The sequence below is a fragment of the Oncorhynchus kisutch genome, linkage group LG15, assembly GCF_002021735.2.
Source record: "Oncorhynchus kisutch isolate 150728-3 linkage group LG15, Okis_V2, whole genome shotgun sequence".
Classification (NCBI taxonomy): Eukaryota; Metazoa; Chordata; class Actinopteri; order Salmoniformes; family Salmonidae; genus Oncorhynchus; species Oncorhynchus kisutch.
Window position 1 is genome coordinate 79,398,609 of NC_034188.2, and position 19,147 is coordinate 79,417,755.

The 19,147-nt window shown below is 45.8% G+C and overlaps 1 protein-coding gene across 2 annotated transcripts in view; it reads left to right on the forward strand.

The window, feature by feature from the left end:
- gucy1a2 (guanylate cyclase 1, soluble, alpha 2) overlaps positions 1–19,147 on the forward strand; it is a 104,254-nt gene that overhangs the window by 59,030 nt on the left and 26,077 nt on the right. For both annotated transcript variants that reach the window (XM_031791156.1, XM_031791157.1), the window contains 3 exons: positions 1,888–2,100; positions 2,305–2,577; positions 8,196–8,339. In XM_031791156.1, coding sequence (XP_031647016.1) covers positions 1,888–2,100; positions 2,305–2,577; positions 8,196–8,339 — 630 coding nt within the window. The remainder of the gene's footprint in view (positions 1–1,887; positions 2,101–2,304; positions 2,578–8,195; positions 8,340–19,147) is intronic.

Sequence of the window (19,147 nt, forward strand, 5' to 3'; positions counted from 1 at the left end):
CCAGCGATTCTTGTTTCTCATGTTCTGAGAGTCTTAAGGTGCCTTTTGGCAAACTCCAAGCAGGCTGTCATGTGCCTTTTACTGAGGAAGGGCTTCTGTCTGGCCACTCTACCATAAAGGCCTGATTGGTGGAGTGCTGCAAAGATGTCCTTCTAGAAGGTTATCCCATCTCCACAGAGGAACTCTTGAGCTCTGTTAGAGTGACCATTGGGTTCTTGGTCAGCTCCCTGACCAAGGCCCTTCTCCCCGGATTGCTCAGTTTTGCCGGGTAGCCTGCTCTAGGAAGAGTCTCATGGTGGTTTGACACAATCTTGTCTCGGAGCTCTACGGACAATTCCTTCAACCTTGTGGCTTGGTTTTTGCTTTGACATGCACTGTCAACTGTGTAACCATATATAGACAGGTGTGTGCCTTTCCAAATCATGTCCAATCAATTTAATTCCCCGCAGGTGGACTCCAATCAAGTTGTAGAAACATCTCAAGGATGATCAATGGAAACAGGATGCACCTGAGCTCAATTTAGAATCTCATAGCAAATGGTCTGAATATTTATGTAAATAAGGGATTTCTTATTTTTTTTATATAAACTTTTAATAAACTGTACTTTGTCATTATGGGGTATTGTGTGTAGATTGAGAAAAACAAATCTAATCCATTTTTAGAATAAGGCGTAACAAGATGTGGGAAAAGTCCAGGGTTCTGAATACTTTCCGAATGCACTGTCTGTGTGTGTGTGTGTATCTACTTTCCGTAACTAAGTGTGTGTGCAGTACTCTGTCTCTCTCTAGACTATATGTATGTAATGTGTGTATTAGATTTTTGTAGACTATATGTAGGTATTGTGTGTGTTATCTCTCTGTAGACTATATACTGTATAGGTAGTGCGTGTTTGTGTTCGATCTCTCAAGACTGTATGTAGGGTGTGTGTGTGTGTGTGTGTGTGTGTTATTTCTCTGTAGATGTAGGTTGTGTGCATTATGCAGAACTAGGAGAGGGTTCTATAAATAAATCAGGCTGCAGTGGGCTCACAGGCGGAATAATCTATCTGACACCGGGGAGAGAGGGAGAGAACCAGAGAGTGCGTGCGAGAGAGGATGCTAGGAGTGTGCAAAGCTGTCATTAAGGCAAAGGGTGGCTACTTTGAAGAATCTCAAATATAAAATATATTTTGATTTGTTTAACACATTTTTGGTTACTGCATGATTCCATATGTGTTATTTCAAAGTTTGATGTCTTCGCTATTATTCTACAATGTAGAAAATTGTTTTTCATACATTCTGGTAATCTACCAGAGCAACCAAAGACTAAACTACAGATACAGTAGCAGACAAACCTGACTTCTTTCAGTCAGCTGAGAGCCAGAGAGATGTTTTCCATCCTCAACACATCTTCATTTAATCCTGTATTGTCTATAGGCTACAGTTGGATGTATTGCCGCAGGGCCAGCGTTCTCTTGATCTGGTGTGTATGGGAGAATGGGTGACGACATCTCATTTGTAGCGTAGATGATATTGGAATGTGCAGCACTACATCCTCATTGTCAAGGGAATTAGGGTCTTCAAAAAACTGGAGGTGGTGTTTGGACAACAACATCCTCTTAACGTTTCTGAATAGTCTTTCTATGCTTGTGCTTATAGAGTAGGTACGAGTTTGACCAAAATAATGGAAATGCCATGCGTCTTTCTGTCTTCTCCTCCCCTCTTTCTCTCTCTCTCTACCTCTCTCACCCTGTCTTCTCCCCCCTCAATTTTTTTCCTTTACCTCTCCCCCCCCTCTCGCGCGCTCCATCTCTCTCCCCCCCTCTCGCGCGCTCCATCTCTCTCTCTCACCCTGTCTTCTGCCCCCTCCCTCTCTCCATCTCTCTCTTTTTCTCTCTGTCTTTACCAGGTGATGGAGGTGAAGGGTCAGATGATTCATGTCCCAGAATCCTCTACTCTGATGTTCCTGGGTTCCCCCCGGGTGGACAAGCTGGAGGAGCTGATGGGCAGGGGCCTCTACCTGTCAGACATCCCCATCCACGACGCCACGCGTGATGTCATACTGGTGGGACAGCAGGCCAAGGCACAGGACGGCCTCAAGAACAGGATGGACAAACTCAAGGTACAGTCACACACACACGTGCACACACACACACGTGCACACACACACAGTCACACACACATACACGTGTGCTCATACTTATTATTCTGTCATGTAGATATTCAGCCGTGGACTCATCCGTCTTCAGAAGCAGAGGACAGGCGTCGGTCACTAAACCTTTACTCCATCATCCACATTCTACTATATCCCTCTGTTCTTCCCCAGGCCACTCTAGAAAAGACACACCAAGCTCTAGAAGAGGAGAAGAGGAGGACAGTAGACCTTCTCTACTCCATTTTTCCTGGTGACGTGGCCCAGAAGCTGTGGCAGGGGGAGTCTGTCCCCGCCAGGAAGTTTGATGATGTCACCATGTTGTTTTCTGACATCGTGGGCTTCACTGCAGTGTGTGCCCAGTGTACCCCCATGCAGGTCATCAGCATGCTCAACGAGCTCTACACACGCTTCGACTACCAGTGTGGAATACTGGATGTGTATAAGGTAGGAACACACACCTGTTTGCATATGCACATCCTATGCACTCATTGCATGCGTGTTATATGTGTCAGGGTTGGGGTCGATTCTGAATTGAGTTGTGAATTGTTCTTTAATTCCAATTAAATTATTTAAAAAATAATTTGAATTGATTTGCAATTCAAATACTTTATTTGAATTGAATTTTAATTGGCCACAACCCACAGGAACCAGAATTTGAATTGAATTTGAATTAAAGGAATTATAATTTAATTCAATGAAATTCAATGAAATTGAAATGCAGTATTTATTCCACACATCACCAGAGCAATATTTATTTCGACTTCATGCATGGTTACCTTTACCATTTAGCATAAGGTTGAAACATTTCATCTTTAAAAACTCATTCTCTTTAACAATTTTAAATAATTACAGTGGTCTGGAAATATTGAAAGATCATGTTGTCGGTTGTCCATAATAATTCATAATTCCCTTAATGTTTTGATATATCAGAATAAATTTATTTTTTCCCCATAATGCATTAGATCAAACACTGCAGTATGGAAGGGAACAATCTAACATCTCATGACAAAGAAGAATACTGTTTAACATCTTTCAGTTATAATAAAATGTACATTTCATATTGTGTATTGTTTGCATTAATAAGTGGCATATCCTTTTTATAAAATATTTGTCAAATTAATTAACTTTCATGTTTCACATCTCAGTTGATTCAAATTATATTCAAATTCTTCTTCCTGTGGGGTTTGGCCAATTCAAAGTTATTGTTCACAATTGACTCCAACCCTATTGTGTCATCTGTCCACATAGGAGAGGTTTAGTGCTATTGTGTCATCTGTCCACATAGGAGAGGTTTAGTGCTATTGTGTCATCTGTCCACATAGGAGAGGTTTAGTGCTATTGTGTCATCTGTCCACATAGGAGAGGTTTAGTGCTATTGTGTCATCTGTCCACATAGGAGAGGTTTAGTGCTATTGTGTCATCTGTCCACATAGGAGAGGTTTAGTGCTATTGTGTCATCTGTCCACATAGGAGAGGTTTAGTGCTATTGTGTCATCTGTCCACATAGGAGAGGTTTAGTGCTATTGTGTCATCTGTCCACATAGGAGAGGTTTAGTGCTATTGTGTCATCTGTCCACATAGGAGAGGTTTAGTGCTATTGTGTCATCTGTCCACATAGGAGAGGTTTAGTGCTATTGTGTCATCTGTCCACATAGGAGAGGTTTAGTGCTATTGTGTCATCTGTCCACATAGGAGAGGTTTAGTGCTATTGTGTCATCTGTCCACATAGGAGAGGTTTAGTGCTATTGTGTCATCTGTCCACATAGGAGAGGTTTAGTGCTATTGTGTCATCTGTCCACATAGGAGAGGTTTAGTGCTATTGTGTCATCTGTCCACATAGGAGAGGTTTAGTGCTATTGTGTCATCTGTCCACATAGGAGAGGTTTAGTGCTATTGTGTCATCTGTCCACATAGGAGAGGTTTAGTGCTATTGTGTCATCTGTCCACATAGGAGAGGTTTAGTGCTATTGTGTCATCTGTCCACATAGGAGAGGTTTAGTGCTATTGTGTCATCTGTCCACATAGGAGAGGTTTAGTGCTATTGAGTCATCTGTCCACATAGGAGAGGTTTAGTGCTATTGTGTCATCTGTCCACATAGGAGAGGTTTAGTGCTATTGAGTCATCTGTCCACATAGGAGAGGTTTAGTGCTATTGTGTCATCTGTCCACATAGGAGAGGTTTAGTGCTATTGTGTCATCTGTCCACATAGGAGAGGTTTAGTGCTATTGTGTCATCTGTCCACATAGGAGAGGTTTAGTGCTATTGTGTCATCTGTCCACATAGGAGAGGTTAGTGCTATTGTGTCATCTGTCCACATAGGAGAGGTTTAGTGCTATTGTGTCATCTGTCCACATAGGAGAGGTTTAGTGCTATTGTGTCATCTGTCCACATAGAGAGGTTTAGTGCTATTGTGTCATCTGTCCACATAGGAGAGGTTTAGTGCTATTGTGTCATCTGTCCACATAGGAGAGGTTTAGTGCTATTGTGTCATCTGTCCACATAGGAGAGGTTTAGTGCTATTGTGTCATCTGTCCACATAGGAGAGGTTTAGTGCTATTGTGTCATCTGTCCACATAGGAGAGGTTTAGTGCTATTGTGTCATCTGTCCACATAGGAGAGGTTTAGTGCTATTGTGTCATCTGTCCACATAGGAGAGGTTTAGTGCTATTGTGTCATCTGTCCACATAGGAGAGGTTTAGTGCTATTGTGTCATCTGTCCACATAGGAGAGGTTTAGTGCTATTGTGTCATCTGTCCACATAGGAGAGGTTTAGTGCTATTGTGTCATCTGTCCACATAGGAGAGGTTTAGTGCTATTGTGTCATCTGTCCACATAGGAGAGGTTTAGTGCTATTGAGTCATCTGTCCACATAGGAGAGGTTTAGTGCTATTGTGTCATCTGTCCACATAGGAGAGGTTTAGTGCTATTGAGTCATCTGTCCACATAGGAGAGGTTTAGGTGCTATTGAGTCATCTGTCCACATAGGAGAGGTTTAGTGCTATTGTGTCATCTGTCCACATAGGAGAGGTTTAGTGCTATTGAGTCATCTGTCCACATAGGAGAGGTTTAGTGCTATTGTGTCATCTGTCCACATAGGAGAGGTTTAGTGCTATTGAGTCATCTGTCCACATAGGAGAGGTTTAGTGCTATTGAGTCATCTGTCCACATAGGAGAGGTTTAGTGCAATTGAGTAATTTTATGTTATTTATATTATTTTTTAACTAGGCAAGTCAGTAAAGAACAAATTCTTATTTTCAATGACGGCCTAGGAACAGTGGTGCTGCCGTGGGTAAATACAAGGATCAATCAAGTTGTTTTAAATCAGAAACGTGTGTGTGCGTGTGTATGTGGAAAAACACACTGATTAATGGCCAATGTAACGGTGCTTAACATGAGTGTGTCAGTACTGGCTACATGACAGAGTGGCATTACAGCAAGGCCCAGTGGGTCCATTAACAACCATCACTCCCTCTATCCGTCCATTAACAACCATCACTCCCTCTATCCGTCCATTAACAACCATCACTCCCTCTATCTGTCCATTAACAACCATCACTCCCTCTATCCATCAATTAACAACCATCACTCCCTCTATGCGTCCACTAACAACCATCACTCCCTCTATCTGTCCATTAACAACCATCACTCCCTCTATCCATCAATTAACAACCATCACTCCCTCTATGCGTCCACTAACAACCATCACTCCCTCTATGCGTCCACTAACAACCATCACTCCCTCTATCCGTCCATTAACAACCATCACTCCCTCTATGCGTCCATTAACAACCATCACTCCCTCTATGCGTCCATTAACAACCATCACTCCCTCTATGCGTCCATTAACAACCATCACTCCCTCTATCCGTCCATTAACAACCATCACTCCCTCTATGCGTCCATTAACAACCATCACTCCCTCTATGCGTCCATTAACAACCATCACTCCCTCTATCCGTCCATTAACAACCATCCCTTCCTCTCTCCTCACCCTTCCCATCCTCTCTCCTCACCCTTCCCATCCTCTCTCCTCACCCTTCCCATCCTCTCTCCTCACCCTTCCCATCCTCTCTCCTCACCCTTCCCATCCTCTCTCCTCACCCTTCCCTTCCTCTCCCCTCACCCTTCCCATCCTCTCTCCTCACCCTTCCCATCCTCTCTCCTCACCCTTCCCATCCTCTCTCCTCACCCTTCCCTTCCTCTCTCCTCACCCTTCCACTTGTTTACTTGACTCTTCCCTTCCTCTCTCCTCACCCTTCCCATCCTCTCTCCTCACCCTTCCCATCCTCTCTCCTCACCCTTCCCTTCCTCTCTCCTCACCCTTCCACTTGTTTACTTGACTCTTCCCTTCCTCTCTCCTCACCCTTCCCTTCCTCTCTCCTCACCCTTCCCATCCTCTCTCCTCACCCTTCCCATCCTCTCTCCTCACCCTTCCCATCCTCTCTCCTCACCCTTCCCTTCCTCTCTCCTCACCCTACCCTTCCCTTCCTCTCTCCTCACCCTACCCTTCCCTTCCTCTCTCCTCACCCTACCCTTCCCTTCCTCTCTCCTCACCCTTCCCTTCCCTTCCTCTCTCCTCACCCTTCCCTTCCTCTCTCCTCACCCTTCCCTTCCTCTCTCCTCACCCTTCCCTTCCCTTCCTCTCTCCTCACCCTTCCCTTCCCTTCCTCTCTCCTCACCCTTCCCATCCTCTCTCCTCACCCTTCCCATCCTCTCTCCTCACCCTTCCCATCCTCTCTCCTCACCCTTCCCATCCTCTCTCCTCACCCTTCCCTTCCTCTCTCCTCACCCTTCCCTTCCTCTCTCCTCACCCTTCCACTTGTTTACTTGACTCTTCCCTTCCTCTCTCCTCACCCTTCCCTTCCTCTCTCCTCACCCTTCCCTTCCTCTCTCCTCACCCTTCCCATCCTCTCTCCTCACCCTTCCCATCCTCTCTCCTCACCCTTCCCTTCCCTTCCTCTCTCCTCACCCTTCCCTTCCCTTCCTCTCTCCTCACCCTTCCCATCCTCTCTCCTCACCCTTCCCATCCTCTCTCCTCACCCTTCCCATCCTCTCTCCTCACCCTTCCCTTCCTCTCTCCTCACCCTTCCCTTCCTCTCTCCTCACCCTTCCACTTGTTTACTTGACTCTTCCCTTCCTCTCTCCTCACCCTTCCCTTCCTCTCTCCTCACCCTTCCCTTCCTCTCTCCTCACCCTTCCCATCCTCTCTCCTCACCCTTCCCATCCTCTCTCCTCACCCTTCCCATCCTCTCTCCTCACCCTTCCCATCCTCTCTCCTCACCCTTCCCATCCTCTCTCCTCACCCTTCCCATCCTCTCTCCTCACCCTTCCCATCCTCTCTCCTCACCCTTCCCATCCTCTCTCCTCACCCTTCCCATCCTCTCTCCTCACCCTTCCCATCCTCTCTCCTCACCCTTCCCATCCTCTCTCCTCACCCTTCCCTTCCTCTATCCTCACCCTTCCCTTCCTCTCTCCTCACCCTTCCCTTCCTCTCTCCTCACCCTTCCCTTCCTCTCTCCTCACCCTTCCCTTCCTCTCTCCTCACCCTTCCCATCCTCTCTCCTCACCCTTCCCTTCCTCTCTCCTCACCCTTCCCATGCTCTCTCCTCACCCTTCCCTTCCTCTCTCCTCACCCTTCCCTTCCTCTCTCCTCACCCTTCCCTTCCTCTCTCCTCACCCTTCCCTTCCTCTCTCCTCACCCTTCCCTTCCTCTCTCCTCACCCTTCCACTTGTTTACTTGACTCTTCCCCTTCTCTCTTTCTACTGCCATTGTCTATCGTCTCCACTTTCACCTCTCTCCCCTCTCTCTTTTCCTGCTCCATGTGAGTAGAGAGGAGAGAGAGAGAGAACCATATGTTCCCATTGTCATGGTTACTCTGGATAGATGACTGAGACTGGATGAAAATGAGAGTTATGTTTCTTGTTGTCAGGTACAGCTTTTGCGGGGGGGGGGGGGGGGGGCGGGGTTTAAAACTTGTTTTGAAAATATTTAAATTTGATAAATACTAAAATCAAAATAAATGCTCATGGCTTCATGGACTCTCCTCCAATCCCCATGTAGATTGAGACTATAGGCGACGCCTACTGTGTTGCGGGCGGGCTCCACCAGAAGATTGACAGCCATGCCAAGCCAATCGCACTCATGGCCCTGAAGATGATGGAGCTGTCAGAGGAGGTGTTAACGCCGGACAGCAAATCCATCAAGGTGAGTCTTTGCTTGGCACGGTGAGGGGGGCACTTTCTCCCTCACTCTCTTTTTCTGTCTTATTTTCTCTCTCCCTTTTCACTCCCCCTCTCTCTTTCTCTCTCTCTCCCTCCCTTTCTTTCTCTCCCTTTTCACCCTCCTCGTTCTCTGTCTCTCTTCTCATTCAAATGTAAATGTGGTTTACACCTATAATTTAAAGCATCTGTAAGCTGATCATTGCAGTGCTGTGTTGTGCTATTGTTTTGTGCTAGCTGTTTTGTGCTAGCTGTTTTGTGCGGTCTTGTTATGTGCTAGCTGTGTTATTCCACAGACAGAAGGGGTAACACAGACACGTCACAGGGGCCATAACGCTGAAGAATCCTTTTAGAGCATTCTCTCACCAAATCAAATCAATGTTTATTTGTCACGTGCGCCGAATGCAACAGGTGTTATAGACCTTACAGTGAAATGCTTACTTACAGGCTCTAACCAATAGTGCAAACTATAGGTAAGTAAAGAAATAAAACATCAGTAAAAATACATTTTAAGTAGTGAGGCTATATACAGTAGTGAGGCTATTTACAGTAGTGAGGCTATATACAGTAGTGAGGCTATAACAGTAGATAGGCTATATAGAGTAGCGAGGCTACATACAGTAGTGAGGCTATATAACCAGTAGTGAGGCTATATACTGAAGTGAGGCTATATACTGTAGCGAGGCTACATACAGTAGAGAGGCTATATACAGTAGCGAGGCTATATACTGTAGCGAGGCTACATACAGTAGAGAGGCTATATACAGTAGTGAGGCTATATACTGTAGCGAGGCTATATACAGTAGCGAGGATATATACTGTAGCGAGGCTATATACAGTAGAGAGGCTACATACAGTAGCGAGGCTACATACAGTAGAGAAGCTATATACAGTAGCGAGGCTATAATAGTAGAGAGGCTATATACAGTAGCGAGGCTACATACAGTAGCGAGGCTACATACAGTAGAGGCTATATACAGTAGCGAGGCTACATACAGTAGCGAGGCTATATACTGTAGCGAGGCTATATACAGTAGCGAGGCTACATACAGTAGAGAGGCTACATACAGTAGCGAGGCTACATACAGTAGCGAGGCTATATACTGTAGCGAGGCTATATACTGTAGCGAGGCTATATACAGTAGCGAGGCTATATACAGTAGCGAGGCTATATACTGTAGAGAGGCTATATACTGTAGCGAGGCTATATACAGTAGCGAGGCTACATACAGTAGCGAGGCTATATAACCAGTAGTGAGGCTATATACAGTAGCGAGGCTATATACAGTAGCGAGGCTATATACTGTAACGAGGCTATATACTGTAGCGAGGCTATATACAGTAGCGAGGCTATATACTGTAGCGAGGCTATATACTGTAGCGAGGCTACATACAGTAGCGAGGCTACATACAGTAGTGAGGCTATATAACCAGTAGTGAGGCTATATAACCAGTAGTGAGGCTATATACTGTAGCGAGGCTATATACTGTAGCGAGGCTATATACTGTAGCGAGGCTATATACTGTAGCGAGGCTATATACTGTAGAGAGGCTATATACTGTAGAGAGGCTATATACTGTAGAGAGGCTACATACAGTAGCGAGGCTATATACTGTAGCGAGGCTACATACTGTAGCGAGGCTACATACTGTAGCGAGGCTATATACAGTAGCGAGGCTATATACAGTAGCGAGGCTATATACAGTAGCGAGGCTATATACTGTAGAGAGGCTATATACAGTAGCGAGGCTATATACTGTAGAGAGGCTATATACTGTAGAGAGGCTATATACAGTAGCGAGGCTATATACTGTAGCGAGGCTACATACAGTAGTGAGGCTATATAACCAGTAGCGAGGCTATATACAGTAGCGAGGCTATATACAGTAGCGAGGCTATATACAGTAGCGAGGCTATATACAGTAGCGAGGCTATATACTGTAGCGAGGCTACATACAGTAGCGAGGCTATATACAGTAGCGAGGCTATATACTGTAGCGAGGCTATATACTGTAGCGAGGCTACATACAGACACCGGTTAGTCAGGCTGATTGAGGTAGTATGTACATGTAGATATGGTTAAAGTGACTATGCATATATGATGAACAGAGAGTAGCGGTAGTGTAAAAGAGTGGGTGGCGGGACACAATGCAGATAGTCTGGGTTGCCAATGTGCGGGAGCACTGGTTGGTCGGGCCAATTGAGGTAGTATGTACATTTTAAATTAAATTTTTACCGTTATTTAACTAGGCAATTCAGTTAAGAACATATTCTTATTTTCAATGATGGCCTAGGAACAGTGGGTTAACTGCCTTGTTCAGGGGCAGAGCGACAGATTTTTACATTTTCAGCTCAGGGATTGGATCTTGGAACCTTTCGGTTACCAGTTCAACGCTCTAACCACTAGGCTACCTGCCGCCCCACATGAATGTATAGTTAAAGTGACTATGCATATATGATTAACAGAGAGTACCAGCAGCGTAAAAGGGGCACACAATGCAAATAGTCCAGGTAGCCATTTGATTACCTGTTCAGGAGTCTTATGGCTTGGGGGTAAAAACTGTTGAGAAGCCTTTTTGTCCTAGACTTGGCACTCCGGTACTGCTTGTCATGCGGTAGTAGAGAGAACATTCTATGACTGGGGTGGCTGGAGCCTTTGACCATTTTTAGGGCCTTCCTCTGACACCGCCTGGTGTTGAGGTCCTGGATGGCAGGCTGCTTAGCCCCATGATGTACTGGCCCGTACGCACTACCCTCTGTAGTAACTTGCGGTCGGAGGCCGAGCAATTGCCGTACCAGGCAGTGACGCAACCATGCTCTCGATGTTGCAGCTGTAGAACCTTTTGAGGATCTCAGGACCCATGCCAAATCTTTTTAGTTTCATGAGGGGGAATAGCTTCATCGTGCCCTATTCATTATCGTCTTGGTGTGTTTGGACCATTCTAATTTGTTGGTGACGTGGACACCAAGGAACTTGAAGCTCTTAACCTGCTCCTCTACAGCCCCGTCGATGAGAATGGGGGCGTGCTCGGTCCTCCTTTTCCTGTTGTCCACAATCATCTCCTTAGTCTTGGTTACGTTGAGGGATAGGTTGTTATTCTGGCACCACCCGGCCAGGTCTCTGGCCTCCCTATAGGCTGTCTCGTCGTTGTCAGTGATCAGGCCTACCACTGTTGTGTCATCTGCAAACTTAATGATGGTGTTTGAGTCGTGCCTGGCCATGCAGTCGTGGGTGAACAGGGAGTACAGGAGGGGACTGAGCACGCACCCCTGAGGGGCTCCAGTGTTGAGGTTCAGTGTGGCAGATGTGTTGCTGCCTACCCTCACCACCTGGGGGCAGCCCATCAGGAAGTCTAGGGTCCACCACCAAATATTGTAGTGTACAAGTCCTAAAGCAATGGGACACCCTAAATCTTTCCCAGATTATTACCAATCCCACAAGGTATGACTCCAAACCCCCAGAAAAGGCTACTCTTCTTGATGTTATCCTCACAAATAATCCTGATAGGAATCAGCCTGGTGTTTTCTGTAATGACCTTAGTGATCACTGCTTTACAGCCTGTGTTCGTAATGGCTGCTCAGTGAAACGACCTGTCCTGATTTGTCATAGACGCTTGCTAAAAAAGCCTTCCTTCATGAACTGGCCTCTGGAAAATGGTATCAGGGATCAGCTTGATCCCTCTGATATTTTCAGTGGTGTTGTGCCCCCATAAAGAAAATTTGTATTTAAAACAGGTTCAGCCCCTGGTTTGACCGTGATCTTCCAGTGTTACTGCACCTCAAGAATGTCTGACTGGCTCTCGTTCAGGCAATTGAGAAATACGTGCACTCATGCTATCCGGAAGGCCAAAGTTAGTTACTTTAAGGAGCAGTTGGGTCTCTGTGGGTCTAACCCCAAGAAGTTCTGGAAAACGGTTAAAGACCTGGAGAATAAACCCTCCTCCTCACAGCTGCCCATGTCCCTTAATGTTGATGATGTGGTTGTTTCTGACAAGAAGCACATGGCTGAGCTCTTTAACCACCACTTCATTAAGTCAGGATTCCTATTTGACTCAGCCATGCCTCCTTACCCGTCCAACATTTCCTCATCTCCCACCCCTTCTAATGTGACTATCCCTGATGCTTCTCCCTCTTTTTCCACTGCCCCACTACAATGTTTCTCCCTGCAGGTAGTCACTGAGTCTGAGGTACTAGAGGAGCTCCTGAAACTTGGCCCTAAAAAAACATCTGGGTTAGATGGTATAGACCCTTTCTTCTTTAAGTTTGCTGCCCCTATCACCGCCAAGCCAATCTCCGACCTTTTTAACCAGTCTCTCCTCTCTGGGGAGGTTCCCATTGCTTGGAAGGCAGCCACAGTTTGTCCTTTATTTAAAGGGGGAGATCAAGCTGATCCTAACTGTTATAGGCCTATTTTTATTTTGCCCTGTTTATCAAAAGTGTTAGCAAAACTGATCAATGATCAACTGACTGGCTTTCTTGATGTCTATAGTATTCTCTCGGGTATGCAATCTGGTTTCCGCTCAGGTTATGGATGTGTCACCGCAACCTTAAAGGTCCTCAATGATGTCACCATTGCCCTTGATTCTAAGCCATGTTGTGCTGCTATGTTTATTTACTTGGCCAAAGCCTTTGATACGGCAGACCATTCCATTCTTGTGTGCCGGTTAAGGAGTATTGGTGTCTCTGAGGGGTCTTTGGCCGAGTTTGCTAACTACCTCTCACAAAGAGTGCAGTGTATAAATTCAGACAATCTGCTGTCTCAGCCACTGCTTGTCACCAACAACGTAGCTCAGGCAGTAGGAAGCTCTCCTATCCATGTATATGCAGATGATACAGTCTCGTACTCAGCTGGCCCCTCCCCAGATGTTGTGTTAAATGCTCTACAACAAAGCTTTCTTAGTGTCCAACAAGCTTTCTCTGCCCTTAACCTTGTTCTGAACACATCCAAAACAAAGGTCATGTGGTTTGGTAAGAAGAATGCCCCTCTCCCCGCAGGTGTGATTACTACCTCTGAGGGTTTAGAGCTTGAGGTAGTCACCTCATACAAGTACTTGGGAGTATGGCTAAACGGTACACTGTCCTTCTCTCAGCACATATCAAAGCTGCAGACTAAAGCTAAATCTAGACTTGGTTTCCTCTGTCGTAATCACTCCTCTTTCACCCCAGCTGCCAAACTAACCCTGATTCAGATGACCATCCCACCCATGCTAAATTACGGAGACGTCGTTTATAGATCGGCAGGTAAGGGTGCTCGAGAGCGGCTAGATGTTCTTTACCATTTGGCCATCAGATTTGCAACAAATGCTCCTTATAGGACACATCACTGCACTCTATACTCCTCTGTAAACTGGTCATCTCTGTGTACCTGTCGCAAGACCCACTGATTGATGCTTATTTATAAAATCCTCTTAGACCTCACTCCCCCCTATCTGAGATACCTACTGCAGCCCACATCCTCCACATACAACACCCGTTCTGCCAGTCACATTCTGTTAAAGGTCCCCAAAGCAAACACATCCTTGGGTCTCTCGTCTTTTCAGTTCGCTGCAGCTAGCGACTGGAACGAGCTGCAACAAATACTCAAACTGGACAGTTTTATCTCAATGTCTTCATTCAAAGACTCAATCATGGACACTCTTACTGACAGTTGTGGCTGCTTTGCGTGATGTATTGTTGTCTCTACCTTCTTGCCCTATGTGCTGTTGTCTGTGCCCAATAATGTTTGTACCATGTTTTGTGCTGCTACCATGTTGTCGTCATGTTGCGTTGCTACCATGCTGTGTTGTCATGTGTTTCTGCCTTGCTATGTTGTTGTCTTTATTTATGTAGTGTTGTCTCGTGATGTGTTTTGTCCTATATTGTTTTTTCAATTTGTATTATGATAATATTTTAAATCCCAGCCCCCGTCCCCGCAGGAGGTCTTTTGCCTTTTGGTAGGCCGTCATTGTAAATTAGAATTTGTTCTTAACCGACTTGCCTAGTGAAATAAAGCTTAAATAAAACAACTCATGAGAGGAAGTCCAGTAGTGGGAGAGGATGAAACTAGGTGAAACTGGGCCGACATCGATGAAACATCTGATCTCAAAGCAATTTTCTGTTCCCAAAATGATAATTTTGGGGGGGGGGGACAGTATTACGGTATTTGATGTTTTTGAATAGTAAAAGTTCTACATTTGCTTTATGAGTAGTACGTGACCCTAGTGAGGCAACCCATACCTGTACATTCTAAGTTATTTCAATGGGTCTTTCTCCATTCTGATTTTTATACTGTTCAATTCAAATTCAACCTGCATTTCCATCAATTTCTGCATATCAAATCAAACTTTATTTGTCACATGCGCCGAATACAACAAGTGTAGCCTTTACCATGAAATGCTTACTTACAAGCCCTTAACCAACAGTGCAGTTCAAGAACAGAGCGCTCAATTGAGATAATATCCACACTGCCACGTAGGGCTACACGATATGGGCAAAACAACTAGGCCTTATTTTTAACCAAATGTTGCAATTGCGATTTGACTTGTGATTCAGAGCAAATCACTTGGGTGAACTGTTGGAATCATGGAAATAGAATGATTATTCTAATTCTATTAGTTAGAATATATTAGTGGGCACTTCGAATACAGTGTTATGTTGACATGACAACGAATGAAGATGACAGGGAGGCGTAATTGTGACAGGGTAGGAACCAAAGGCTGCATTAAATGTTTCTTCGTGTAGCCAACATATTCATGCTTCACTTATTCTTCTTTGATTTAGAAGATACTGTTGCATCTACTAGCTGTTTGTAGATGTAAGAAACACAAACCTAAAAGTGTAATTATAGAATGTTAGTCTATTTATATTATGAAGCAAAGTGGAAACAACTTCGTTGTCATCAACATTGGTGTGGGGCTAGGTCTGTGTGGAAAGCGACATTGAATAAGTGTGGGGCTAGGTCTGTGTGGAAAGCGACATTGAATAAGTGTGGGGCTAGGTCTGTGTGGAAAGCGACATTGAATAAGTGTGGGTCTAGGTCTGTGTGGAAAGCGACATTGAATAAGTGTGGGTCTAGGTCTGTGTGGAAAGCGACATTGAATAAGTGTGGGTCTAGGTCTGTGTGGAAAGCGACATTGAATAAGTGTGGGGCTAGGTCTGTGTGGAAAGCGACATTGAATAAGTGTGGGTCTAGGTCTGTGTGGAAAGCGACATTGAATAAGTGTGGGGCTAGGTCTGTGTGGAAAGCGACATTGAATAAGTGTGGGTCTAGGTCTGTGTGGAAAGCGACATTGAATAAGTGTGGGGCTAGGTCTGTGTGGAAAGCGACATTGAATAAGTGTGGGGCTAGGTCTGTGTGGAAAGCGACATTGAATAAGTGTGGGTCTAGGTCTGTGTGGAAAGCGACATTGAATAAGTGTGGGGCTAGGTCTGTGTGGAAAACGACATTGAATAAGTGTGGGGCTAGGTCTGTGTGGAAAGCGACATTGAATAAGTGTGGGTCTAGGTCTGTGTGGAAAGCGACATTGAATAAGTGTGGGGCTAGGTCTGTGTGGAAAGCGACATTGAATAAGTGTGGGTCTAGGTCTGTGTGGAAAGCGACATTGAATAAGTGTGGGGCTAGGTCTGTGTGGAAAGCGACATTGAATAAGTGTGGGGCTAGGTCTGTGTGGAAAGCGACATTGAATAAGTGTGGGGCTAGGTCTGTGTGGAAAGCGACATTGAATAAGTGTGGGGCTAGGTCTGTGTGGAAAGCGACATTGAATAAGTGTGGGGCTAGGTCTGTGTGGAAAGCGACATTTAATAAGTGTGGGGCTAGGTCTGTGTGGAAAGCGACATTGAATAAGTGTGGGGCTAGGTCTGTGTGGAAAGCGACATTGAATAAGTGTGGGGCTAGGTCTGTGTGGAAAGCGACATTGAATAAGTGTGGGGCTAGGTCTGTGTGGAAAGCGACATTGAATAAGTGTGGGGCTAGGTCTGTGTGGAAAGCGACATTGAATAAGTGTGGGTCTAGGTCTGTGTGGAAAGCGACATTGAATAAGTGTGGGGCTAGGTCTGTGTGGAAAGCGACATTGAATAAGTGTGGGGCTAGGTCTGTGTGGAAAGCGACATTGAATAAGTGTGGGGCTAGGTCTGTGTGGAAAGCGACATTGAATAAGTGTGGGTCTAGGTCTGTGTGGAAAGCGACATTGAATAAGTGTGGGGCTAGGTCTGTGTGGAAAGCGACATTGAATAAGTGTGGGGCTAGGTCTGTGTGGAAAGCGACATTGAATAAGTGTGGGTCTAGGTCTGTGTGGAAAGCGACATTGAATAAGTGTGGGTCTAGGTCTGTGTGGAAAGCGACATTGAATAAGTGTGGGTCTAGGTCTGTGTGGAAAGCGACATTGAATAAGTGTGGGTCTAGGTCTGTGTGGAAAGCGACATTGAATAAGTGTGGGGCTAGGTCTGTGTGGAAAGCGACATTGAATAAGTGTGGGGCTAGGTCTGTGTGGAAAGCGACATTGAATAAGTGTGGGGCTAGGTCTGTGTGGAAAGCGACATTGAATAAGTGTGGGGCTAGGTCTGTGTGGAAAGCGACATTGAATAAGTGTGGGGCTAGGTCTGTGTGGAAAGCGACATTGAATAAGTGTGGGGCTAGGTCTGTGTGGAAAGCGACATTGAATAAGTGTGGGGCTAGGTCTGTGTGGAAAGCGACATTGAATAAGTGTGGGGCTAGGTCTGTGTGGAAAGCGACATTGAATAAGTGTGGGGCTAGGTCTGTGTGGAAAGCGACATTGAATAAGTGTGGGGCTAGGTCTGTGTGGAAAGCGACATTGAATAAGTGTGGGGCTAGGTCTGTGTGGAAAGCGACATTGAATAAGTGTGGGGCTAGGTCTGTGTGGAAAGTGACATTGAATAAGTGTGGGGCTAGGTCTGTGTGGAAAGCGACATTGAATAAGTGTCGGGCTAGGTCTGTGTGGAAAGCGACATTGAATAAGTGTGGGTCTAGGTCTGTGTGGAAAGCGACATTGAATAAGTGTGGGGCTAGGTCTGTGTGGAAAGCGACATTGAATAAGTGTGGGTCTAGGTCTGTGTGGAAAGTGACATTGAATAAGTGTCGGGCTAGGTCTGTGTGGAAAGCGACATTGAATAAGTGTGGGGCTAGGTCTGTGTGGAAAGCGACATTGAATAAGTGTCGGGCTAGGTCTGTGTGGAAAGCGACATTGAATAAGTGTGGGGCTAGGTCTGTGTGGAAAGCGACATTGAATAAGTGTGGGTCTAGGTCTGTGTGGAAAGCGACATTGAATAAGTGTGGGGCTAGGTCTGTGTGGAAAGCGACATTGAATAAGTGTGGGGCTAGGTCTGTGTGGAAAGCGACATTGAATAAGTGTGGGGCTAGGTCTGTGTGGAAAGCGACATTGAATAAGTGTGGGGCTAGGTCTGTGTGGAAAGCGACATTGAATAAGTGTGGGGCTAGGTCTGTGTGGAAAGCGACATTGAATAAGTGTGGGGCTAGGTCTGTGTGGAAAGCGACATTGAATAAGTGTGGGGCTAGGTCTGTGTGGAAAGCGACATTGAATAAGTGTGGGGCTAGGTCTGTGTGGAAAGCGACATTGAATAAGTGTGGGGCTAGGTCTGTGTGGAAAGCGACATTGAATAAGTGTGGGGCTAGGTCTGTGTGGAAAGCGACATTGAATAAGTGTGGGGCTAGGTCTGTGTGGAAAGCGACATTGAATAAGTGTGGGGCTAGGTCTGTGTGGAAAGCGACATTGAATAAGTGTGGGGCTAGGTCTGTGTGGAAAGCGACATTGAATAAGTGTGGGTCTAGGTCTGTGTGGAAAGCGACATTGAATAAGTGTGGGGCTAGGTCTGTGTGGAAAGCGACATTGAATAAGTGTGGGGCTAGGTCTGTGTGGAAAGCGACATTGAATAAGTGTGGGGCTAGGTCTGTGTGGAAAGCGACATTGAATAAGTGTGGGGCTAGGTCTGTGTGGAAAGCGACATTGAATAAGTGTGGGGCTAGGTCTGTGTGGAAAGCGACATTGAATAAGTGTGGGGCTAGGTCTGTGTGGAAAGCGACATTGAATAAGTGTGGGGCTAGGTCTGTGTGGAAAGCGACATTGAATAAGTGTGGGGCTAGGTCTGTGTGGAAAGCGACATTGAATAAGTGTGGGGCTAGGTCTGTGTGGAAAGCGACATTGAATAAGTGTGGGTCTAGGTCTGTGTGGAAAGCGACATTGAATAAGTGTGGGGCTAGGTCTGTGTGGAAAGCGACATTGAATAAGTGTGGGGCTAGGTCTGTGTGGAAAGCGACATTGAATAAGTGTGGGGCTAGGTCTGTGTGGAAAGCGACATTGAATAAGTGTGGGGCTAGGTCTGTGTGGAAAGCGACATTGAATAAGTGTGGGGCTAGGTCTGTGTGGAAAGCGACATTGAATAAGTGTGGGGCTAGGTCTGTGTGGAAAGCGACATTGAATAAGTGTGGGGCTAGGTCTGTGTGGAAAGCGACATTGAATAAGTGTGGGGCTAGGTCTGTGTGGAAAGCGACATTGAATAAGTGTGGGGCTAGGTCTGTGTGGAAAGCGACATTGAATAAGTGTGGGGCTAGGTCTGTGTGGAAAGCGACATTGAATAAGTGTGGGGCTAGGTCTGTGTGGAAAGCGACATTGAATAAGTGTGGGGCTAGGTCTGTGTGGAAAGCGACATTGAATAAGTGTGGGGCTAGGTCTGTGTGGAAAGCGACATTGAATAAGTGTGGGGCTAGGTCTGTGTGGAAAGCGACATTGAATAAGTGTGGGGCTAGGTCTGTGTGGAAAGCGACATTGAATAAGTGTGGG